We start from the raw sequence: 24,879 nt of genomic DNA, 5'->3' as shown, positions 1-24,879 counted from the left end.
TGAGGAAACTGGGGCTCCTAATGTTTTAAGGACTGTTCCCAGGTCCATGGTGACCCAGCGGAGTACCTGTAGGATTTTTCTGCACCCCTGGGTGGGTGAGACTACTATTTGCACAGCGTACACTCTTTGCAAGAGCGTTGCACTCTCCAAATAGCACCCTCAAAACCTAAACCCAGAGAGGAGGGGGGAATCTACATTGCTATACTCTTCTCTAAGTGGAGGTTGCGGTAACTGCCAAACCCAGGGGAGGGACACTGGAGGTGAAACCCCAAAGAGAGCAGGTTTCCAGCTATATCTGTGGAAGCTCCCGGTGTATAGGGACCATTATGTTTGGGGACCTTGTCAGTCCTCTCCGTCGATATCTATCAGCAGTCTCGCGGGGTACTGAGATACTCAAACTACTTCACCAACCCTTGCCAGACACCACTCGTCTGTACTGTTGATGGCCAGTAGACAAAAGGCTAAGGCCTCAGGGTCCTTGCAAGCAAGCACCACCCTTAGCGCCTGGGGGCGGGGAAAAATGAGGGGAGGTGCTGTCTTCGGTCTCTCTACTGGCTGTAGCTGCTGCTCGTCTGCTCCCTGGGGCCAGATTATTGGTGGGGGCGGAGCTTGTGTCCCAATGTATGGGGAGGAGAGCCGGAAGCAGGAAGTGAGTTTGCGAACGGAGCAGCTGCAGCAGGTGAGGCACAGCGTCCTGGTTTGGGGGTCACGATGTGTCCTCTTCAGGAGATCAGAGCAAGGCCTGGATGTGCATGCAAGATCATCCTCTTTCCGTCCACTCTTCAGTCCCTCTTCCAAAGCTCTCCCAGCTTTCGGGCAAGGAGAATTTCCAGACAGTAAAGAGTTAACACCTCTTTCCGAGCGAAGGGATAGATGGGGTGGAGCCGCGCGAATAAGGGGTACGGAGGGTGGAAACGTGTCCTTAGTCAGGGGCGGGGCGTGGAGAATGTGGTGGGTTTGGAATTCCCAGTCCCAGCTGGTCTGAAAAGCTTTCGATAAGTTGCTTGCTTTCCAAGTGTCATATGGTCCCTATCTGGAAAATGGGTTGTGACCTTATCTGGCTTCCCAACAGAGCCACAGAAGAAAACAGGGCTGAAGAAAGAGATGAGACTGGGGCAGATGCTGGGAGGGAAGAACTGGGAAGAAGCATCATTATTACTCTTTTTGATTTATTTATTTTTTGACAGGGTTTCAGGGCCTGGTTGTTGCTGGGCAAACCCTATCAACTGCCTTCCATCGCTGTCCTGGAAAGGCCTTTTCTAATTTCCATACCCAGCTGTTGAGCTGGGTGTCATATTCACAGTCAGTTTTACAGAGGAGGAGAGATGCAGGAAAATGAAGTGGCTGGCTTGGCTTTTAGACCCTGTGGTGGAGCAGGAACAGTGGGGTGGATATGCAGCATGAAGCCTGTCTCAGCTGTTGTGATGAGCTAGAGGGGTTGGGAAATCCAGGACAGAGGTTAGGAAGTCCGAGAAGGTGGAAATGAGATAGGGAGTGGCCAGGGCTGGGAGTCTAGTAATGAGGCTCTATTCTGCTGGTTCTTCCTTCGTATGCTTGGCATCTTTGAGCCTCAGTTTCCCCATCTGTAATAAGGAGGTAGTTGGATTCAGACTTTAAGTCCGAGAGGCCACTGGCCAAAGCTGGCCCAGTAAGTATTTGAGTCTTTGGATTTTAGCATTTTAGGTGAATGTGTGCTACTGATTACTCCGTCCTGGGCTTTTGGGTGGGAGAAGTTAATTGGCTCATGAGATTTCACAGCAGACGTGAAGATGGTGTGTTCTCTGAGATGGCTGTGATGTGTTCTTGCAGGGCTCATGGCAGATACCCAGTACATCCTGCCCAATGACATCGGTGTGTCTAGCCTGGACTGCCGGGAGGCATTCCGCCTGCTGTCACCCACAGAGCGCCTCTATGCCCATCACCTGTCTAGAGCCGCTTGGTATGGAGGCCTGGCTGTGCTGCTCCAGACATCTCCTGAAGCCCCCTACATCTATGCCCTGCTTAGCCGCCTCTTCCGTGCCCAGGACCCTGACCAGCTACGCCAACATGCCCTGGCTGAGGGCCTGACTGAAGAAGAGTATCAGGTCAGTTCTCATATGCCAGCCTGGTTTCCTGAGGCACTTCTAGAAGGGTGTGAAGGACCAGGATCAAGAGGCATAGATCTCTCTCTCCAACCAGGTAGAGGATTAGGCTAGGGTGCTAGCATGTGAGTGTGTGTGCGTGTGCACACGCACACGCACACACACACACACACACACACACACACACACACACACAGACCTCTGTAGCTTCAGGCTTGTTATCTGTAGAATATGTACATGGTCTGCCCTTAGTATTGTGGGCACTTAGAACAGTGCCTCTTCAAGATGCAGGGAAGCAAGCCAGGCATGGTGGCACACACCTTGAATTCCGGCACGTGAGAAGCTGAGGCAGGAAGATTGCTGTGAGTTTGAGGCCAGCCTAGGCTCCATGGTTCTTGGCAGTCTGCCGTGATTGTACACCTGATACTGAGGGACAGAGGAAGGCAGGCAGCCTGGGTAGAAATCGGGGTTTGTAAGGGACCTGGGTAGAATGTTCTGTCTGTCTCTTAGTTCGTGTCTGTGATTGTATTGGCCAAATAACATACTTAAGTCTTGGTACATTGCAGCAGTTCAGAAACGTACAAAGCATGCACAGTCCCTTAGGAGGTAGGCACTGTGGCTGATCCCTTTATTATCCCTCGGAACAGGATCTCTTTTACAAAGATTTGTTTTGGGGTTGGGGATTTGGCTCAGTGGTAGAGCGCTAGGCCCTGAGTTCGGTCCCCAGCTCCGGAAAAAAAAAAAAAAAACAAAGAAAAAAAAAAAACAAAGAAAAAAAAAACAAAGAAAAAAAAAAACAAAGATTTGTTTTATTAAGTGTATGTGTGTGTCAGTGTATGTTGCTTATGGAGGAAAGAGGCCTAGGATTCACTTGACATGGGTGCTGGGACCTGAACTTGGGTCCTCATAAAGAGCTCTCAGTCACTGAGCCATATCTTCAGTCCCCAAACAGGGTCTTACAGTGAACCTGAAGGTTGTTCTGGCGAGGCTGACTGGCTGTCAAGCTCCCATGATGGCCCGTGCGCACGGCCGTCCTCCCAGTGTTGGGGCTCTGTGTGCGTGGCATGTCTGACTTGTATGTGAGTGCTGCATATTCAGACTTAGGTCCTGCTCAGCAAGTGCGCTCTCCCCCTGAGGCCTCTCCCCAGCCCTGTTTAACCATTTATGTCCTGTTCTCAGTGTTCTGTACACTGCCCGTTTTGCAGATCTCTGTGTCCTGGAGAATTTCCATGGAGTATATATATTTATTCCCTTTTATCGGCTGTGAAGCACTCTAAAGCAGTGTACATCGTTATCAAATTAGTATTTGGGAGGTTTTGTTTGTTTTGTTTTTAGGTTTTTCAAGACAGGGTTTCTCCATGTGCCCCTGGCTGTTCTGGAATTTGCTATGTAGACCAGGATGGTTTCAAACTCATAGAAATCTACTTGCTTTTTTTTTTTTTTTGTGCTGGACATTATAGATGGTTTCTAGTTTTTCTTGCAAACAATGCCACAATGCTCATTCCTGTATAAGTTTGTGAATGGGAACTGTCTGTAGAAATAGAAATGCTGGGTTGGAGGCTCTGAACATTTTTTTTTTTCTTTTCTATTTTTCGGAGCTGGGGACCGAACCCAGGGCCTTGCGCTTGCTAGGCAAGCGCTCTACCACTGAGCTAAATCCCCAACCCCGGCTCTGAACATTTATAGTGACCCAATTCTGTTAAGTTACCTTCTAAGGCCATGTGTGGTGGTGCACACCTTTGATTTTAACACTCTGGAGTCAAGGGTAGGAAGATCTCTGAGTGCAGGCCAGCCTGTTCTACATAATTCCAGACCAGCTAGGGCTATGTAGTGAGACCCTTTTATTAAAAAAAAAAAAAAATGCTTCGACCTGTTCCATACATTCCCACCAGGAGTGTGTGGGAATGTGACCTGGTTTTCTATAAGGGGAAGCAATTGATCAGATTGTTTATTTCTGAGCCAAGGTCACTACTTTTCCATGTCGTTGGAATTTCTGCTTATTGCGTCCTGTCTCTGGGCCTTGGTCTACTGTTTAAGAGTAAATCTCTGGGGCTGGGGATTTAGCTCAGTGGTAGAGTGCTTACCTAGGAAGCGCAAGGCCCTGGGTTCGGTCCCCAGCTCCGAAAAAAAGAACCAAAAAAAAAAAAAAAAAAAAAAAAGAGTAAATCTCTGTGGAAATGCCTGTAGGTAGGAAGGACTACCCAAGTGTCAACTATTTTCAGTATTGTCAGTAAGGAGCAGAGACCCAATGTCATGAGCCTAGTGTGGTGACGTATGCCTGTGACTGAACCACTTGGGAGGCAGGCAGAGGCGAATCTCTGTGAGTTACAGGCCAGTCTGGTCTACATAGTACATTCCAGAATAGCTGGTAATACACAGTGAGACCTTGTCTCAAAAAAAAAAAAAAAAAAAAAAGAAAAGAAAAGAGAAAAGAGAATTATTAGCTCACATAAGTGCAAGGTCCAGGGCTGGAGGAGGCTTCGGCTGTGGCTGGACTTAGTTGTTGAATGCTGTCTTGAGATAAGATCTTCACCTCAGTTTTCTCAAGTCATTTCAGTCATAGAGCATCTAGGCCCGGTGATAGTGGGCAGCTTGACTGTTAATCAGCCTATAGCAAGAGAAGGTGATTCTCTCACTGGCCGAGCTAGCTTACATGCCTACCCTTGGAGCTGTGGGTGGCAACTTCTTGCTATCACCAGCCTAGGTACAGGTGTGTGGTAGCTGCTGAAACCAGTTTGGCTACCCAGTAGGATAGGGGTAAAAATTCATCTATGACAACAAATTCGGCTGGACAGGGGCCTCCTAGGATCAGGGTTCTGCCCTGTGATTCCTCAGCCTCTCCCACACTGGTATGCCCTGGGGAAAAAAGAAAGGCAGACCTTGTCCTGAAAGGGAAAGGGAGTAGTCTTATATGTTTGATACTATGTTATCTCCACTCCCCAGGCATTCCTGGTCTACGCTGCAGGGGTCTACTCCAACATGGGCAACTATAAGTCCTTCGGTGACACCAAGTTTGTCCCTAACCTGCCCAAGGTAAGTTGGGGAGGGTGTCAAGGAGGCAGCAGTGAGCTGTGGTTAGAGGATAAAGAAGAGGCCGTTGCTGGAGTCGAAGGGGCAGAACTACCCACAGCCCTGTCCCTGGGACAGTAGGACTGCGGTGTCTCTCAGCATCCCCAGGTGCCGCAGATGGACACAGAGGAAAAGCACAGTCCTTTCACACTGCTGACCTGAGAGTCACGAAAGTGCAGGCTGTGCAAATGTGAGCTGTTAGGCGCCTGTTGCTCATCCCTGGGGAAAGGCAGAGTGCATGCACTGCAGTGCCTCAGGCGTTAATACCTGTGGTGGCCTGGTAATGTTGAGTGCCGTGTCTGATTGAGTAGTTCTGAGGTTCAGCTCTTCTCAGGGCTTGCTGTCGCTGCTATTCCTACAAGGTCTTAGGTTCAAGAAGAGGGAGGCTCTGGGAGTCTGAAGGACATGTGGCCAGACCAATGACTTCCCTTCTCCTTGCAGGAAAAGCTGGAGCGTGTGATCCTTGGGAGTAAGGCTGCCCAACAGCATCCAGAAGAAGTCAGGAGCCTTTGGCAGACCTGTGGGGAGCTTATGTTCTCCCTGGAACCAAGGCTTCGACATCTTGGGCTGGGGAAGGAGGTGAGAGCCCCACCCTCCGGGAACTTGATAAAGTGGAGGCGTCCTTGAGGCTGCTTGGTATGCATGGAAGGGCAGCTGGTGATGGGAGACAGGAGGCTCTTCCCCCTACTCTCCAGCTAAAGTGCCCCCCCCACACCACAGAGAACGGCATAGAATGTTTCTAGAAAGTTCTCCCAGATCTGTCCTGGCAGGGTGTGGGTGCACAAAGAGGGAAGGTGAGAAGGGCTGGGAGGAGAAGGGAGTCTAGGAGAGAATGATGTGGGGGGAGCTGGGGTTCCTGCCTCTAGGGGTTGCTTGGGCTGCATGGGGGGAAGCCTTACAGGTGGGTCAGCTAGAGAGAGAGGGAGGGTGAAGGAAGGACTGAGTTAGGCATGGTGGCACACACCTGTAATTGCAGCCCTCAGGAGGGCGAGGCATGGGAAGCGTGAGTTTGAGGCCAGTGTGGGGCTACATAGTGAGACTCAATCTCAAAGAAGAAAATATTGAAAATGTCCACGGTGAAAATCTGTTTTACAACCATTCCCCCTGGAAATAGATGGGACAGGGTGGAGGTGCTGGGAGGACACGAGGAGCCTAGGCAGGAAGCTGTCAGCTGCCTCATAGGGTCTGCCCTGTGTCCTCAGTAATTCCAGTGTCTTGTCTCTCTGAGCACCTCTTCTCTCACTGTCTCTTCCCCGACAGGGAGTCACCACCTATTTCTCTGGGGATTGTGCCATGGAAGATGCCAAGCTGGCCCAGGACTTCCTGGACTCTCAGGTTTGGGGATCGGCCATTTGGGACACTAGTTTGTTGAGGCTTCTTGTCCCCACCCCTGCACCACTGCCACCTGCTCTTGGGTCCCCGCTTGAATTCAAAGACATATGGGTACCTTGGGTCCTTGAGAAGGAAAAGACTTCAGGATTCTTTGTGCATGAGGTAAACCTGCGCCAATCAGAATTCACACATGTGCCAGGATGCATCCTCCCTGTCCTTCCCACATTTCCAAGACGGGGCTTCCGGACCCTGTGTTCCTCAGCCACTGACAGCTATGTGGCTGTCTCCCAAGACCATCTCACACAGCTAAGAGTTAACTGAGGTGGCTCTGTGCCTCACACCATCAAGCTTGTGAAAATTGGCGCTCGTGGGGCTGGTGAATGGCTCAGTGGTCAAAGGTGCTTGGCAGGAAGCCCAGTGACTTGAATTTGATCTTCTGGGATGGTAGAAAGAGAATTGATTCTTCAAACGATTGGGATTTCCACACACGCTCTGTGACACACACGTGGGCCCCCTAGGCCTAAATTTGTAAATTAAAGAGAGGGAGAGGGAGCGAGGAGAGAGGGCGCACATGCATGACTCGCACACCTGAAGTATGTAATGTACACCCCTGTATGTAGGAGCCCATGGCTGACCTGAGACAGGAGTTAGACCGGGTTGTGAGCTCCTGTTTATATGCTGGGAACCAAACCCAGGTCCTCTGCAAGAGCAGTGCAGTAAGCACTCTTAATGCTGGCCCACCTCTCAGCCCCAGTGTATTGTTTTATTTATTTATTTTTTTTTGAGACAAGGTCTCACTATGTGGACCCAGCTGGCTTTGAACATACAGAGATCTGCCTGCATTTGTTTCCTGGGTACTGGGATTAAAGGTGTATACCAACAATCTTTTTCTTAAAAGATTTATTTATTTAATGTATATGTGTACATTGTAGCTGTCCTCAGACTCACCAGAAGAGGGCATCGGATCTCTTTACAGATGGTTGTGAGCCACCATGTGGTTGCTGGGAATTGAACTCAGGACCTCTGGAAGAGCAGCCATGGAGCCATCTCTCCAGCCCAACCGTTGTTTTGTTTTTTTTTAAATTAGCATTTAGTGTATGACTCAGTGCATGACAGTCATCCCTTGCTCTCCCTGTGGGCTTGGGAAGGTTCCTCAGAGAGGCCCTAGCCTGCTTTACCTCACTGACCATGGGATGGCCACTCCTCCACTCTCTTCAGTCTTCTTGATCTCACCATCCTCCAAACCCTGCTCTGTTTTTTTTTTCTCCAGAACCTCAGTGCATACAACACCCGGCTCTTCAAGGTGGTCGGCCAGGAAGGGAAGTACCACTATGAGGTGCGACTGGCTTCAGTACTCAACACAGGTGCGCTCAGGCCCTAATGTCTATGTCAGCCACCTATGACCCAGGTGACTCAGGGCAGCTGCCCAGTTGTTCCAGCGGAAAGAGTTCTTTAATGTCAGTTCTCTCTTCATACAGCAAAAGACTGGCTCCTGACTCTCTGGAGTCCTTTATTAATGTGAGCCAATACTTGTGGGTGGTCATGGGTTTCTGATTGGCTCTACCTGGTTTCAAGCCCACCCCAGAGTGAACTTAGCCTGTTCTCACTCACTCACACGGAGTAGCAGCAGGGACCTGTTATAAAGCAAGGATAGGGAATACGTTTAGGCCCCTGTGTCACCCTCTGCTAGCTCTTTTTCACCCACCCATACCCCTAGTCGGTCCACGCCTCCAACACTCTGCCCTAGGCACGTTCTAGAGCCTCCTCCCTTCATCTCTCCACCTGTCTTTACACAGGTCATTGCCTACTTCCTGCCCAGAGCAGCTGGGAGCTCATCTCGTTTACCCAGCCAACTCCTCTCCATTCCACAGCTAGATGTGGATGATTCCTTTTCTTTTTTCTTTTTTCTTTTTTTTTTTTTGGTTCTTTTTTTCAGAGCTGGGGACCGAACCCAGGGCCTTGCCCTTCCTAGGCAAGCGCTCTACCACTGAGCTAAATCCCCAACCCGATGATTCCTTTTCAGAGATCCATCCTGCACTCCCGCTAGTGTCCTAGCTGATCTGTGTCTTGATGACAAGCCTCCTGCTAGAATGTGTTTCTGTCAGAGTCTTTCCCTGTGCCCAGTGCTTGGTAATCCTCAGGCGCTCAATGTGGAAACATGGGGCATATAGTGAAAGAACATGCTCTGTGCTCCAGACAGAGGGGCAGTATGAGCTGCAACAGGGCGATAGCAAAACTTAGGGGCCAGCACAAAGTCTGCTCTGACAAAAAAGGGGCACACCAACTAGAGAGGTGGCTCAGCAGACAAGAGCACTTCCTGCTCTTCTAGAGGACCTGGGTTAGGTTACCAGCATCCCAGCTACCAGACATGAATGTAGTGCACACACATGCACACACGCACACACACACACATAATACATACACACACACATCATACATACACACACACAATACATACACACACAATACATATACACACACACGCATACACACACACATACATACACACACATACACATACACATACATCATACATACACACACAATACATATACACATACATAATACATATACACACATACACACACACGCATACACACATACACATACACATACATCATACATACACACATAATACATATACACATACATAATACATATACACACATACACACGCATACACACATACACACACATACACACACATACATACACACACATAATACATATACACACATCATACACACACATAATATATATACACACACATCATACATACACACAATACATATACACACAATACATATACACACATAATACATGTACACACATACACACACATACACACATACATAATACATATACACACACTCATACATATACACAAAATAAAAACAAATAAATCTTTAAAAAAGAAAGAAAAGGGACACAGGTACAGGAAGCAGAAGGGAGTCATGTCAATAGCTCAGAAGATCCCATGCTCAAGCAGAGGTTGCAGGGTAGGACAGTGGCCAGGAGTGGCTTTGGGGCTGGGAATATGGATCAAGGGTTGAGCACTGACCTTGGTGTTCAAGACCCTGGATTCTGTTCCACATACTGGAAAGCATTCCTTTTCTAGCTTCTAGAACACTGCCTCGGTGTCTCTTGTCCTTGGCTAGTGGTCCCTTCCTTGCCTTACACAAACTCCTGTCGCTGGCTTCTGTTCCCCAGTTATACTCAGCTTTCATTGAGATGTGACTCTCTTTTTATTCTTTTTATCTTCTTTCAAGGATTGATTTCTTCCTCCTTTTTCCTTTTTGAAGATTTATTTTTATGTGTATAGTGTATATGTGCCTGTGTGAGTTTATGTGCACCTTGTATTTGAAAGTGCTGGAGGCCAGGAGAGGGTGTCAGACCCTGTGGGATTAGAGTTCCAGATGGCTGCGAGACATCTGATGTGGGTGCTGGGAACTGAACCTGGGTCTTTTGCAAAAACAAAATGTGCTTCCATCCTCCCATACCCCAAGACATAGTTTCTCTAAATTGCCCTGGCTGTCCTAGAACTCACTCTGTAGACCAGGCTGGCCTTGGACTCAGAGATCCACCCATCATAACTCTTGGTGTATGTATGGAGTATTGGGCTTTTGTTGTTGTTTATTTTTTGCTTTTTGAGACTGGGTTCTGTGTAACTTTGGCTGGCCTGGAACTCACAGAGATCCTCCTGCCTTTGCCTTCCTAATGCTGGGATTAAAGACATGCAGTGTTGTCCGGCTGGAGTATTGGTTTTTTTTTTTTTTTTTTTTTTTTTTTTTTTTTTTTTTGTGGAGGTTTGGGGGCCTCCGCGCTGGAAGTTTTCCACTGAGATCTCTGGTCGGGTTAGGTAGACGGGTCCAGGAGAAAGGAGGAGAACTCGGCAGAACCCTTCCGTTTCAGGCCAGGCTTAGCCAGCAGGAGACGAACTAGCTAGTGAGGGGTGCAAGAGGGCTTCTGGCAGCAATTTTGGGAGAGCAGATCTCTTCCCCAAGAGGTGGTGTTACAGCTCTTATGACAGAAGCTGTCAGACAGCTCTTGAACACCTTTAATTCTGAACATGACCCTTAAATACAGATTTTTGGATGGGTCAGACCTCATCTACATTTTCAGTGGCGTGGTCCTGTCTCTAGGACTGATCTGTCTTGAGCCTACGTGACCTGTGGGGGAAGGGTTTGGGGCGTTGTCCTCTACAAGTGACTGATCTGTCTTAAGCCTATGTAACTGTGGTCACGTCCGCACCTGTGGGGGAAGGGTTTGGGGCGTTGTCCTCTACTAGTGACTGACGTGTCTTAAGCCTATGTAACTGTGGTCACGTCCGCACCTATGGAGGAGGGGCTTGGGGCATTGCTCTATGTGACTTGGTCTGTCTCAAACCGCTCTACAGGAGTATGTGGGGAGCTGCAGCTAGTGACACCCTGATCTAGGTGGGAGGCTGGGAATGCGCCTGCTGTCCCTTTTAGGGTCCCTGGGGGATTCAACCTGTCTCAACCAGGAATCAGGGTACCTTTCACAACCCGCCGCCCCACGGAGGTTATTTTTTGATTTTTGGTTTTCTTTTTTTTGGAGATAGTGTCTCCTGTAATCTTTGGGGCCTCCCTAACCTCATTGTGTATGAATCTGAGATGACCTTGAACTCTTTCTCTACATCTACCTCTCAACCAATGGTGTTTCCGCGTGCAGTACTATGCCCTACTGTTGGTGCTTCCTTCCTTTATAAATATTTAGCCTGTGCACAAACGTCCTGGAACAGAAGTCAGAGGATGATCCACAGAAGTCAAGTCTGTCCTTTTACCCTGTGGAGGACACACCCTAGGGACTACACTCAGGCCGTTAGGCCTGATAGCTAGAACCTGTACCCTCTGAGCCATAGCTCTAGCCCCTGTGTGTTTTGAGACAAGGTCTTACTCTAGCTCAGGCTGTCCTCAAACTCAGTGTAATCCTCCTTTCTCCACCTCCCAAGTTCCAAAATTTCAGGTGTACACCACCGTACCTGGTTTATGCAGTGCTAGGTATCAAATCTGGGGTTTTGTGCATGCTAGGCAAGCACTCTTGTCAGTTGAGCCACATCCCTAGCCTCTAATATATGCATGTTTGAAGAAGAGAACTTAACCCCAATTTCTGTTGGCAATGGAAACCATTAAAGTTCTTACTGGGCCAGAGTGGAAAGCCTGCTGAGGTGTCTGTTCCTGTACTGCCTTTTCCCTGAGTGTCGCCTCATTCCTTAGAACCTGCTCTCGACTCTGAGTTGACTTCCAAGCTGAAGAGCTACGAGTTCCAGGGGAATCATTTCCAGGTCACCCGTGGGGACTATGCCCCCATCCTCCAGAAGGTGGTAGAACACTTGGAGAAAGCTAAGGTAGGGCTGACTGGAGACTGAGGGGCTCACCCAAAACACCTCTGGGCAGCAAAGGTGGACGGTCCAAGGCTCACCAAAGCCCTTTTTACCTCTAGGCTTATGCAGCCAATAGCCACCAGGAGCAAATGCTGGCCCAGTATGTGGAGAGCTTCACCCAGGGTTCCATTGAGGCCCATAAGAGGGGCTCCCGCTTCTGGATTCAGGACAAAGGTCCCATTGTAGAGAGGTGAGGTGCAAACCTCTGCTTCTCCCCACCCCCATGCCTTCTGCCAGGTCACCTTCATCTCTCCCCCTTTCTCCTCTAGTTACATTGGCTTCATTGAGAGCTACCGTGACCCCTTTGGCTCCCGAGGAGAATTTGAAGGTAACTTGTGGAGGTGGGGAGGCTGGGTGGAAATCCCTTTGCACAGGTCCACATTCACTCTTCTGTTCTTCCTTGAGGGTTCTGTCCTTCCTCCTAGAGGTAATAACAGCGGTCTGGGACAGTTTACTTATAATGTCCCAGGTACTGTGTAGTACGAAGTTAACCTGAGGATTTACTGTAGTGGCAGCTGAGCCCAGTTCCCCTGACTCTGAGCCATCTGCGGCTGACCTGACATGGTTCTCAGGAGACAGGCAAACATGACTTCTTAGCCTGGATTTGCCCACCATCCGTTCTGTGACCGGGAACCATGTGGTCAGACCTCTGAGCATCACAGAGTCCTGTGTATGATGATGCTCTCCGCAGGTAGGAGTGGCAATGCCAGGCTGCCTGTGAGACTGATGTGGCATCTTTCATCGCTAGCTGACAGCAGACGGCTTCTGTTGTCATCTCACGGGCTAGCCGTTGGCAGGAGGTTCAGACTGGTCTCTGCCTCCTCTCATTCTCCCCATTCTATCTAGGGAGGCTGGATATATCAAGTTGCTAAATCCAGAGATCAGCCTGACGGGAGGAAGGAAAGAGAGGAAGGAAAGTGCGGGCAGTACATAGGGTCTGTCGTTTTCCTGCCTGGGGCCTGGGACTTGTGGCTTGTGGCTTGTGGCGCCCAGTAGCCAGCATAGGCTGCTGCAGACGGCCGTGTTCAGTATGAATGAGATCCATGGAGGAACTGGGGAGGGTGCAGTAGATAGGATCCCGGGAGGTTGCCAAACCACAGCCCCACCTCCCCACAGGCTTCGTGGCCATGGTAAACAAAGACATGAGTGCAAAGTTCGAGCGGCTGGTTGCAAGTGCTGAGCAGCTGCTGAAGGAGCTGCCTTGGCCTCCTGCCTTTGAGAAGGACAAGTTCCTCACCCCTGACTTCACTTCCCTGGATGTCCTTACCTTTGCCGGCTCTGGCATCCCTGCAGGCATCAACATCCCCAACTGTGAGTTCCCTTCATATCCTCCCAATTCAAGGAAGCCATCCCCCCTCTCCCCCTCCCCATTATACTCCTCCCTCTCCACAAATTTCTGACCACAAACTGACCTTTGCCCCTCAGCCTTCTCTCAGTGCCTGTTGACCTCTGCCCTTCCCTCTGTCAGCTCTCTTCCCTGTCTTCCAGATGATGACCTGAGACAGACAGAGGGCTTTAAGAATGTGTCTCTGGGGAATGTGCTGGCTGTGGCCTATGCCACAAAGCGGGAGAAACTCACCTTCATGGAGGAAGAAGACAAGGTGGGCACGGGCTCCCTGAGGCTTGGGGCTAGGCTGTACTGGTGTGGGAAGGCATGCGGTCCAGTATGGTGGTGAAATCAGAGTCCAGCTTTGGTTCTGGCTTAGCCACTTTCCTGCCCTGTGACCGACCCTTTTGTCACTGGGGAGCTTCCGTTTCTTCACAGGGTGCACAGTGGAGGGTCACTGTGCTGGTCCTTCCCGCTGGGTCATCGTGGAGGTGACAGGGGTTGCTCCACATGTGTACGAGGAATAAGCTAGACTCCCAGAAAGCACATCCCCCCACAGGCCTTACTGGGAGGACTGGTGTGCTGTGTGCACACAGTGAGGTGGTGGTGGTCAGTGGGGTACTTGCTTGTCTTGACAGGACCTGTACATCCGCTGGAAGGGGCCGTCCTTTGATGTGCAGGTGGGGTTACATGAGCTGTTGGGCCATGGCAGCGGCAAGCTCTTTGTACAGGTGAGTGGGGACAGCAGGGGCCACCTGACCTGCCTCCTGTAGGTGAAGCTGTCCATTCCCAGGGAGCCACGGCTCCCCTCAGTATCTGGAAAAGTCCAGGCTCAAGGTGCAATGGCAGACAGTGCCTGCAGCCTTGGCGCAGGCAGTGGCAGAGACTGGCCCCTCTTGGTCTCTGTCTAGGGGCCACCTGAGTCATACTTTCAAGGGGAGCTTCCCCAGCCTGAGCCCAGCAATTCCTCTTGGTCAGTAGCCACCAGCTGAGCTATCCTGAAGAACCCTGTTTACCTGTTCATGTCTCTGGGCTCCTGGAACATTTTGCAGGGAGGTCAATTCAAGTCTTTTCTGAGTCCCCAGAGCACTTCTTCCCCATTGGCCACAGTGCCTGGAGCCCTTGGCTTGCATTTGGGAAACGTGAGAAGGCTGATAGTCTTTATAGCATGCCAAGGAGACTTGCAGGCTCCCAGTGTGGAGCCACAACTAACCATAGGAGAGTAAGGAGGTGAGAATGGGGCTCTGGGCTAGGCTTGCGCTCACTAGTGGGGCTGCCTCCCCAGATGATGGAGCTGCACCTGGTAAGTCCAGAGACTTCAGAGAGCAGCTGAAGGGTCAGCAGCCCAGCATGGTGTCTCATCCAGTCTTTTATCTTTTCTTCTGGCTGGGCCCCGGTGGACCCATCCGTACAGTGGGGTTCCATCATGTGAACTACTGTGACGAAGGGAAGGAAGGTGAAGTGTGAACCCTGGCACAATGGGGTTTTAGTAAACGTGTTGGTACCTGGGAGGCACAGAGGTTACTGGGGCTGATTCCAGTTTGGGGCTCTTGGTCTCTGAGCCTCCTTTTTCCGCACCGGTGATCTGTGTTGGTGATAGAGCCTTCCCCAGGAGGTGACTGAAAGATGCTTGGCCTGGTGGCGTGGGAAGGGCCGTGTTGGTAGCATGCATGGTGGCACCAGAAGCACGTGGGGAGAAGCAGCCATGCTCGGTGGTCTACACTGGGTGTCTCTCCACAGTTCTGGAGAGTGAGTTCCCAAGGTGGTCCCTTCCTTGTCTGGACGCTGGTTTCCCCCTCTGTACAGGGACCTGAGGAGTGGTTGGCATCACAGAACTCTGTGGGTTGCCTCAGAGCCTCCCCTTCCTTTCTGAGCCACTTCGATTCTGCCCAGGGACACTATTAACCTAGCCCACCCCACATTCACGGTCTTTTTTCTACAGGATGAGAAAGGTGCTTTCAACTTTGACCAGGAGACAGTGATCAACCCAGAGACTGGGGAGCAGGTAAGGAGAGCCTCTGTGGAGCCAGGTGGCTGGGACGGGGTGGGGGTGGGAGTGGGGGGCACAGGCAGGGCCTGACTCTTGGGTCCTGGGTCATCCTTCTAGATCCAGAGCTGGTACCGGAGTGGAGAGACATGGGATAGCAAATTTAGCACCATTGCCTCCAGCTACGAAGAGTGCCGGGCTGAGAGCGTGGGCCTCTACCTCTGTCTCAACCCCCAAGTACTTCAGTAAGGACAGTGGGCTAGCGGGGCGGAGGGCTGAGTCCCCTCTCTGCGCAGCTCAGAAGGTCCTGGAGCGTGGCGCTAACCTGATCATCCCTGTCTCTGCTCCCACAGGATCTTTGGCTTTGAGGGAACTGACGCAGAAGATGTCATCTATGTGAACTGGCTCAACATGGTCCGGGCTGGGCTGTTGGCTTTGGAGTTCTACACCCCAGAGACGGCCAACTGGCGACAGGTGGGACAGGCGAGGAGCCAGCCATGTGGCCACAGTCAGGATTCTGGGTGCATGGATGGGACAAGTGCACCCCCTAAGGCAGATAAACTTAAACTCTAACCCCAGATCTATTGTGGGAAATGCCCTATCACATTTCTGCCGGAAGAAGAGTCAGGATTCAGATTCATGCGGTCTTCCTTCTGAGCCATTGGACTCAGCCGCTCAGTCACAACAAATAGGTTTTTGTTGTTCTGTTTTGTTTTGTACTTTTCTAGACAGGGCTCCTCTGTGTAGCCCTGGCTGTTCTAGAACCCACTCTGTAGACCAGGCTGGCCTCGAACTCACAGAGAGCCCTCTGCCTCTTGAATTGCTGGGATTAAAGATGTGCACCACCATACCTGGCCAACATATAGTTTGAAACTATGGTAACCTACAGTGATTTAATTTTTTTTAACTTATAATGTGTGTGTGTTATGTGTGTGTGTCTGTGTGTGTGTGTTATGTGTGTGTGTCTGTGTGTGTGTGTTATGTGTGTGTGTGTGGGTGGTGTATACCACAGAACAGTTTTTGGAGAGTCAGAGAACCAGTTTTCTCCTTCCATTTTGAATCCTGTGAATCAAGCTCAGGTTGTTAATGCTTGCGTGGCCAATGTTTTACTCGTCAATTTACTTTACTGGCCTTTTTATTTTTATTTTTTAACAAAATCAAATAAGCACATTTTGAGGAGTCAGTGTATATCATCAAGGGATACACCCTATAAAGCCTTGCAGCTACTAGGGAGCTAATATGGGGTTTCCCTGAGTCCAAGAATTCCTGAGAGGCCTGGGTGACATAGCAAGATCCCATCTCAAAAAAAAGAGGGCTGGAGAGATGGCTCAGTAATGAGCCCTGGCTGCTCTTCCAGAGGACCCGGGTTCAATTCCAGCACTCAGATGACAGCTAGGAAAATTGTGTCTAATTCCAGTTCCAAGGAATCCAACACCTTCTGGATTCCACAGACACTGCATGCATGTGGTGCACATACGTGTAAACAAAACACCCATACATATAAAATAAAAATGAAATACATTTTTAAAAACTTAGAAAATTGATGTGTGTGTGCACACACACACATATAAAAGAAAGTACACATTTTAGAGTTTGGACTGAGCTTTGACTCCTGACTCCCTTAGTAGCTGTGTGACCTTGTACCAGGCACTTCCCTTCTCTGGGCCTCAATGCTTCGTCATGTAAAAGTGGGGATGCTGATGCCTTCTTGGTTGGGAGAGCCCTCCAGGTCTTTAGTGAGGGGATTGCATGAGTAGCTGTGGTCTGGAGCACTGAGAGGCGTGGCAAATGGTGGGGGGCAGGGGGGTTGATAGAGTACCAGGTTCTGCTCACAGCACCTGCCTCTGTGAACACAGGAGAAAGGAAAAAATTGAGGGGAGAGGAGCGGGCAGAACAGACCCCCAGGATAAGAGGGAATAAATGGAAGACAGATAACAGTTAGCATGTTGAACACATTAACGAGTTTTCACCAAGCACTCAATATCGGCTACACACGGACTCTTTCCCCTGGCCCTGGCAGGCCCACATGCAGGCCCGGTTTGTGATCCTGAGGGTTTTGCTGGAAGCTGGCGAAGGACTCGTTACCGTCACCCCCACCACAGGCTCTGATGGGCGCCCAGATGCCCGTGTCCACCTGGACCGCAGCAAGATCCGGTCAGTGGGCAAACCTGCTTTGGAGCGGTTCCTCCGGAGACTGCAGGTAAGGGAAGGTCTCTCTCTCATCTTAGCTCCCACCAGCCTCTTTTCTGTCCCTCTCTCCCACCTGTCAAGACCTCAACCTCCTGGACGGTTCCTTCATCCTGCAACTCTTTCTAGTGACAGAGTAAGCCACGAGCAGTTTCTCACATGGACAAGAAGGAATGCAGACAGCAAACGGGAAACAAAGTTAGCAGGGCGCCTTTAGACCACGACCAGAGTGAATGGTGGTAACCCTGCTGTGAGCGATGTTGAGCAAGACTGGAAAGGAAGGCCTGGTGCTTGCAGAGGCCGAAGAGGGCACCAAGTCACTTGCATCTGGGCTGCATGTGGTTGTGAACCACCATGTGTGGGGGGAATCAAACCCAGGTCCTCTGGACGAGTGCTCTTAACCCCTGAGCCATCTCTCCAGCTCCATGAGGAAACCTGTCTTTATGGTGTAGCGCTTTCTACCAGAACAGGGCTCTATTGGGTGCTTTCAACAATTCACATATCATAAATCATAGCATTATGATTACTTGAATTAGGAGTCAAAGTATGTCTTCATGATAGTGTACCCATCTGTTTCCAGGAAGGATCGAAAACAACTTTCGGTAAAATGTGTGGGAATTGGGGGTCTTTTTGCTTCTGAGAGAGAGAGAGAGAGAGAGAGAGAGAGAGAGAGAGAGAGAGAGAGAGAGTGTGTGTGTGTGTGTGATACTGAGGGTTGTGCATGTGCCTTGGTGTGTATACAGAGGTCAGAAGTAACTTGTGGAGCTGAACCTCCTGTGCTTCTGTGTAGATTTGGGGGCTCAGCCTCGGGTCGACAGGCTGTGTAACAGGCGTGTTTACCTGCTGAACTCACTCCCTTTTTCATCTTTTTAAAATTTTTTTTTAACATTTTGAGACAATCTTACATGTATCCCCGGACGGCCTAGACCTCACTATGTTAGACCAGGCTAGCCTTCAACTCGTGTCCTCCTCCTGCTTCTGCCTCTGCCTCCCAAGTGCTGAAATTTCAGGTGTGTACCATTACACCCCACTAAAACACTTGTTTGTAAAGTTTAATATAATTAAACTAGGGGCTGGAGGTAGAGTATGTGCTTAATACTGCCTCCCAAGTGCTGAAATTTCAGGTGTGTACCATTACACCCCACTAAAACACTTGTTTGTAAAGTTTAATATAATTAAACTAGGGGCTGGAGGTAGAGTATGTGCTTAATACATGCGAGACCCTGCCTGGGTTTCATCCCCTCTGTCACCACAAAAGTGAATGAGGATAAAAGCCACTAGATGAGAAGCATGGTGTCTGTGGCAGCGTCTGAGATAGGAAGGGCACTAAATCTAGTGGGTACCAGAGCATTAGGTATAGGAATCGAATCTGCCGGCTCCTAGGCAATGTTGAATCAGCTCTCCTTTTGGGTTTGTTTTTTTTTTTTTTTTTTTTTAATTAATTTGAGCAGGGTCTCACTCTATAACCCTGGCTGGCCTGTGACTCTCTGTGTAGACCAGGATAGTTGGGTGTCCGACTCACAGAGACTGACCTGCTTCTGTCTCCCTAGTGCTGGGATAAAGGCATGCTGGTTGTGAGTGGCCCCGTTTGGTCCATGCACAGGGCAATCTTAGCTCATCCTGTTCAGCCTCCTCAGCAGAGTTTCATAGGAACAAGATGACACCATCTTTGAGGCAGCTGTTTATTGTATCAGCCATGGTGGTTTTTTTTTTTTTTTAAAACTGGTGTTAGCAAAGATTAGGTATGAATATGAATTTGTAGCTTCTTGGAAGGTCTGGCAACAGTGGGCTCAATTCCTATGTGACTGGCTGGCTGAACTGTGGGAGCCCCACATTCAGACATGACATGGGCTCTTCGTTCTGCCCGGGGACTCCCTGATTCCTGTTATTCCTATAGTCCTCTTTCTGGAGCCCCCAATTCCACATCCATAAATTCAACCAACTGTTCACACACACACACACACACACACACACACACACACACACACACACACTCTCTCTCTCTCTCTCACACACACACATACACACACACACACTCACACACTCTTACACACACACTCACACACACACACTCAGGAAAATCATCTCGTATGTACTGGACATTCACAATTTTTTTCCTGTCATCATTCCATAAACAGTATGGATTAAGAACTAACACACCATTGCATTGGGTATTGTAAGTAATCTAAGGGCCTGGGCTATCAGGCAGTTGGTAGAGTGCTTGTGTAGTGTACATGGAACCTTGGGTCCTGTTCTCAACACTGAATAAAAGTGTTGGCTCAAACCCATGATCCCAGCACTGAGGAATGGAGACTGGAGGACTAGGAGTTTAGGATCATCCTTCACTACATAATGAGTTTGAGGCTAACCTAGGCTCTGTCTCAAAAAAACAAAACAAAACAACAACAACAGCAACAATGTAAGGCTGAAGAGATGGCTCGGTGGGTAATAATGCTTGCCACATAAGCATAAGGCCCCGAGTTCAAATCCCCAGTCCTTATGTAAGAGGCCAGGCCTGGTTGCGTACCCCTGTAACTGTAGTACCGTGGAGGCAGGAGGGTCATTGGAGCTTTCTGGCTCCAGATTTGTGAGAACTCTGTTTCAAGAGAATAAAGAGGAAAATGATAAAATAGGAGCCCAATACCTTTCTCTGGTTTCCTCTGCACACACCAAACACATATGTGCACATACATCAAACACATACACATATATAACTTTTCAAAATGTGTAGTACATTGAATGTGACTTAGAATATGCTATACCAGAAGATGCCTACATACAGCAGGTCATTTTAGATTGGAGACTTAGACATTCAGACTTTGTGATCCATTGAAGGTACTGGGACCCATTCCCAGTAGTCTGTTCTGCCTGAATCACTCCTGATGATGCCGTCCCCGGAGGTGTATACTATACCATGAAGAGAAGTTGAGCGATGTTCACAATAGTAAGGAAGTCTACTATAACCAAAGTCCAGGAGCGTGCGAGAGACTGAGCGAGGAGACAACATAAGAGTAAAACCTCATGGTTGTAGGGAAAGGTGATGCTTCCATAGCTGCCTCTGTGTGGGCATTAATCCCGCTAACAGCAGAGGAGCCTAGGTGCTTTTAAAAGCCCTACCTCTCCTTCCATTTTTTATTTAAATTAAGAGAGAGAGAGAGAGAGAGTGTGTGTGTGTGTGTGTTATGTATGTGTGGGATATGCACATGTGTGTGTCCTGTTCCATTACTCTCTGCTGTGCTGCCTTGAAACAGGCTCTTTCACTGAACCTGGAGCAAGACTGGCCGCCAGCAAGCCCCAGTGATGCTCCTGTCCCCCTATCTCAGCACTGGGGTTACAGGCCCATATGTCAGTGCCTAGCTTTTTATGTGGGTGCTCAGGATTTGAACTCATGCTTGTGGTTCTTACCCACTGAACCATCTCTCAACCCCAAAGTCCAACCTCTTAATAGACACTAGCCTTTTGAAAAACTTTAGCTGTCGGCCATCCTACCTTTAATCTTAGCACTCAGGAGGAAGAGGCAGGCAAGTCTCTTGTGAGTTCAAGGCCCGGCTGGTCTATATATTGAGATACTATCTTTTTTAAAGTATAGAATAGAGTTTATTCAGGGCATGGGGAAGGGATTTGAGGGAGGAGAGACAGAGAAAGGCAGAGAGAGAGGAAAGGAGTAGAGGCAGGCCATGAGTATGTGGGGGTGGTGGTGGTGGAGAGAGGGTAAGGAGCAAGAGAGCGAGAGAGCAAGATACTTTCTTTTAAAAAAAAAAATAACTGTCTATGATGGTTGACTTTTTAGACAGTCTTACGTAGCTCAGGCTGTACTCCCTATGTTGTCAAGGATGGCCCTGAACTGTTGATCTTCCTGTCTCTACCTTCTAAGTGTGTATGCCACCATACCAAACCTAGCCTTTAAGCCGTAGCTCTAGAATTTCATAAAAGACAAACCATAGCACATCCTATCCAGAGCTACAACTGGCCAAGGTTGCTGGCAGACTCTTGTGGGTGCAAGGTGAGTGCCCATCTAGGCACTTAATTCCTCCTTCCTACAGGTGCTGAAGTCCACAGGGGATGTGGTTGCAGGGCGCGCCCTGTACGAGGGCTATGCGGCGGTCACTGACGCACCCCCAGAGTGCTTCCTCACTCTAAGGGACACGGTATTGCTGCGCAAGGAATCCCGGAAGCTTATTGTCCAGCCCAACACTCGCCTGGAAGGTAACAGATGTCACACCATTTGTCTACCTGAGGTCTCTCCAAGAGAGCCGATGATGCGATTGGTTCAGGGAGGGCTCCCTCCGCCACACTCTTTCTGACAGACTTCAGACCCAGAACCTCAGCGTTTTCCATCTCACACACACAAAGGGACTCCGGTTGTCAGGCAGCAGCAAGAGGTGTCAGGAAGGCCAACAGAGTAGGAGCTTGTAGAGGCCAGGCCAGGCCATGGAGGATCCTGACTGTGGAAGGTCCTAGTAGGAGGTAAAGCCAGGCAATGAGCTGGGACTGCGTAGTCCTGGGACCTCCGAGAACTTGAATCAGCAACATTCAGAATGAAGATGTTCTGGACCCTTCTCAAGTAACATTTCCATTTTCAGCATCCCTGACCCTGCCTGCATGGTGCCGGTACCTCATGTGCCCTATCTCTCCAGTGCACCAAGGCCACTGTACTCGACAGCCTTTGTACACACTGTTCTCTCTGCTTGGCATGGTGTCCTTCGAATCTGTGCCGGAATGATTCTCCTTGTTGGTCAGGTCCCTGTTAAATGGCACCTCTCTGAGACATGCCGTCTCCAGCCCTTCAACGTGAAATAACCCCTTCAGTCTCTTACCTCTCTGCCTCAGTTTCTTTGTGCTTTGATACATGGAGGCCCCTGAGGGACGGAACAGTGGATGGAACTGAGGCCATTTTCTGAAGTAGTTCAGAGCCCATTAGCAATGAAAACTCAACCAAGATATTAATCACAAAGGTTTAAAGGATACTAACAGTGCCCAGAAGACTCGGATAAAAGCCTACATCTATAGCTTCAGAGTGTCCAGGAAAGGTCTTGGGAGGAACAGGTTGGAGGTTTTAAAGGTAGTGGTGAGCTGGAGTGTGGTCCATGGTAGAACATCGGCCCCATATGTAAGAGGCCCTGGGTTCTACTCCCAGCACTTGGTAGGTGGTAGTAGTGGAAGTGGTGGTGGAGAGGACTTGCAGGCCCTCGGGACTGGGTGAAGTGTTTTCACAATAGGCTAGGATTGTAGCTCACTGGCAGCCATAGAAGGTCCCAGGTTCCGTCCCCGGTACTGAAAAAAATAAAAGAAAGGAATTTTTCAAGGTTGAACTCCCCAAGCCCAGGGAAGAATGGTCTTCACATCCCCTCACCGCTTCCTCTGGGAACTGAAATACACACAAATGGTCTTCACAGAGTCAGGACTTGAGCTTAGGTCATGTTAGCCTGAAGGCTGCACTCTTAGCTACTGTATACCTCTCAGTGCCACATACTGTATACCTCTCAGTGCCACATACTACACAGTGCAAAGGTTGAGCAGCTGAGGAGTGATCAAGGGGACCCTGAGACAGGCCCATTAAACAGGTAAGATGCTCAGAGCCACTGCCGAGCACCCCGCTGATGCTCTAACACGTGCAGTCCCCATAGCACAGAAGGAGAGTCACTGTGCTCATTCCCCACTTTACCCACAAGGCACTGAGGCTTAGAGCAGCTTGGGAAACTCGCCCATGGTCTAGACATGAAGCAGTTGCTGCATTGTGAGTTTCAAGAGGCTGAAAACTATCTTGTTTGATCTAATATAGCACTTGAAAATTGATTTCAGATTTATATATTTGATGTATGTTTTGCCTGCATGTTATGTGTGTGCACTATGTGCATGCAGTGCCCTTGGAAGCCACAAGAAGGCACTGGATCTCTTTCGACTGGAATAACAGATGGTTGTGAGCCACCACATGAGTGCTGGAGGCCAAACTAAGAGCTGGCTGCTCTTCAACAAGAGCAACAAGTACTCTAAGCCCCTGAGCTATCTCTCCAGCCCCTGACACAGCACTTTTAACAGTCATTTTTGTTAGTGATTGTTGGGGTTGTGTTGGCTTTGTTGAAACCAGGATTTCCTAGGCTAGCCTTAAAATTAATGATCCTTTTTCCCCAGCTCCTTGAGTGCTGGAAGTATGGTGTGTGCTACCACGCCAGACTTGATTTAAATCTTGACTTAAGGGGTTGGGGATTTAGCTCAGTGGTAGAGCCCTTGCCTAGGAAGCGCAAGGCCCTGGGTTTGGTCCCCAGCTCCGGGGGAAAAAAAAAATTAAAAAAAAAAAAAACAAATCTTGACTTAAGGGAAGGATGAGAGCACAGGTGGCAGATCATTTAAGTCTCCTCTCCTCCATATAATTCTGTCTTCCTCCAAGTGTTATGTCCATGCCTTAACTAGATAACTAGCCCGAATGCTGAACAGTTTGTCAACACTTTGTACAGGAGAGCTCAGTCAGAACTTGCTGCCCCTGTGAATCTTACTGTGTAACCACATCTTTCTGTGCTGCTGTTTTCTCCCCATCTCCCAGGCTCAGAAGTGCAACTTGTAGAGTATGAGGCCTCAGCGGCTGGTCTCATCCGATCCTTCTGTGAACGGTTTCCGGAGGATGGGCCTGAGTTGGAGGAGGTTCTTACCCAGCTGGCCACAGCAGATGCTCAATTCTGGAGGGATCAGGTCCAGGAGGCCCCATCTGGCCAGGCTTGAGAAGATCTGTGTGGACTCTCCCCTTTCATCAAACCAGGGCTGTCTGTGGCCCTGAATTGTGTTTAGGAGGTGGGGGAAGGGCAGGAGCTCAGACTTTGGTGCTACCTCAGCTGAGGGTGGTGATGCTAACCCCTTCCATTTGTCAGCACTTTCCAGTTTACCATTATGTCCTCATTTCCTGGATCTGCACTGCCATCTGTGGTGGGAGCTCAACAGGGTGCCTAGTCTGGTTTTCCAAATGGGAAGGTGGCAGTTCTGAGAAGTAACTGTTCTAGATCCAGCAGGTGGCATGTGACAGAGCCAGGGCTCAAAGCATTCTCACCAAATCCAGTGCTCTTCGTGTATTACTTTTATAGCCAGAAAAATAAATATGACAACCACCATCTTTGCAATGTGTGTGTTTCTTCATCTTTCGGTTCAAAGCACAGTACATCACTTTTGGCTTCCAGTCCACAATAAGATTTTGATATTATTTCCAAAGGAGGGCACAAACTCACAGCATGGGTTCTGGATATCTCCTTTATGACTTATTTTTTAAGATATGTATGTATTTATATATGTATGTATGCATTATCTCCACAAGTGTGCTGGTGCCAGCAAAGGCAAGAAGACAGCATCAGATTCCCTGGAAGTAGAGTTAAAGAATTGTGAGCTGCCATGTGGGTGCTGAGAAGCAGTCCAGGGTCTTCTGTGAGAGCAGCAAGCGTTCTTGTACTTTAAAATATTTCAGGAGCTTAAGAACTAGAACACACTAACATGAGCTCCTACACTTTGT

The 24,879-nt window shown here is 49.3% G+C and overlaps 1 protein-coding gene and 1 long non-coding RNA gene across 3 annotated transcripts; one reads left to right on the top strand and one right to left on the bottom strand.

Moving 5' to 3' along the window:
- Positions 1 to 655: 655 nt before the first annotated feature.
- Dpp3 (dipeptidylpeptidase 3) lies at positions 656 to 24,487 on the top strand. 2 transcript variants are annotated; one of them, XM_006230633.5, is made up of 18 exons: positions 656 to 899; positions 1,810 to 2,084; positions 5,025 to 5,114; positions 5,592 to 5,729; positions 6,411 to 6,485; positions 7,753 to 7,846; positions 11,720 to 11,850; positions 11,946 to 12,076; positions 12,156 to 12,214; positions 13,003 to 13,197; positions 13,375 to 13,487; positions 13,852 to 13,944; positions 15,156 to 15,218; positions 15,321 to 15,445; positions 15,554 to 15,674; positions 17,221 to 17,400; positions 21,431 to 21,593; positions 23,929 to 24,487. In XM_006230633.5, the coding sequence occupies exons 2-18, from the start codon at positions 1,815 to 1,817 to the stop codon at positions 24,102 to 24,104; spliced, it is 2,217 nt and encodes a 738-aa protein (XP_006230695.1). In that variant the 5' UTR covers positions 656 to 899; positions 1,810 to 1,814; the 3' UTR covers positions 24,105 to 24,487. The 2 variants fall into 2 exon arrangements, with proteins under 2 accessions (XP_006230695.1, NP_446200.1); NM_053748.2 differs by having other exon boundaries at positions 671 to 679.
- LOC120099977 (uncharacterized) lies at positions 22,331 to 24,176 on the bottom strand. The gene is made up of 2 exons (XR_005499557.2): positions 24,035 to 24,176; positions 22,331 to 22,661 (listed from the first exon to the last, which is right to left on the bottom strand). It is a non-coding gene; the product is annotated as an uncharacterized LOC120099977 (long non-coding RNA).
- Positions 24,488 to 24,879: the final 392 nt, after the last annotated feature.

The sequence above is a fragment of the Rattus norvegicus genome, chromosome 1 (assembly GCF_036323735.1).
Source record: "Rattus norvegicus strain BN/NHsdMcwi chromosome 1, GRCr8, whole genome shotgun sequence".
Lineage (NCBI taxonomy): Eukaryota > Metazoa > Chordata > Mammalia > Rodentia > Muridae > Rattus > Rattus norvegicus.
This window is presented reverse-complemented; position numbering and strand designations above follow the sequence as displayed.

Bases quoted from the DNA above. Each gene is read 5' to 3' on its own strand.
- Dpp3 (XM_006230633.5), top strand. From the start codon at position 1,815: ATGGCAGATACCCAGTACATCCTGCCCAATGACATCGGTGTGTCTAGC. The intron at 6,486-7,752 runs GTTTGGGGATCG...TTTTTTCTCCAG, and splicing joins AGGACTTCCTGGACTCTCAG to AACCTCAGTGCATACAACAC. The intron at 13,198-13,374 runs GTGAGTTCCCTT...CCTGTCTTCCAG, and splicing joins AGGCATCAACATCCCCAACT to ATGATGACCTGAGACAGACA.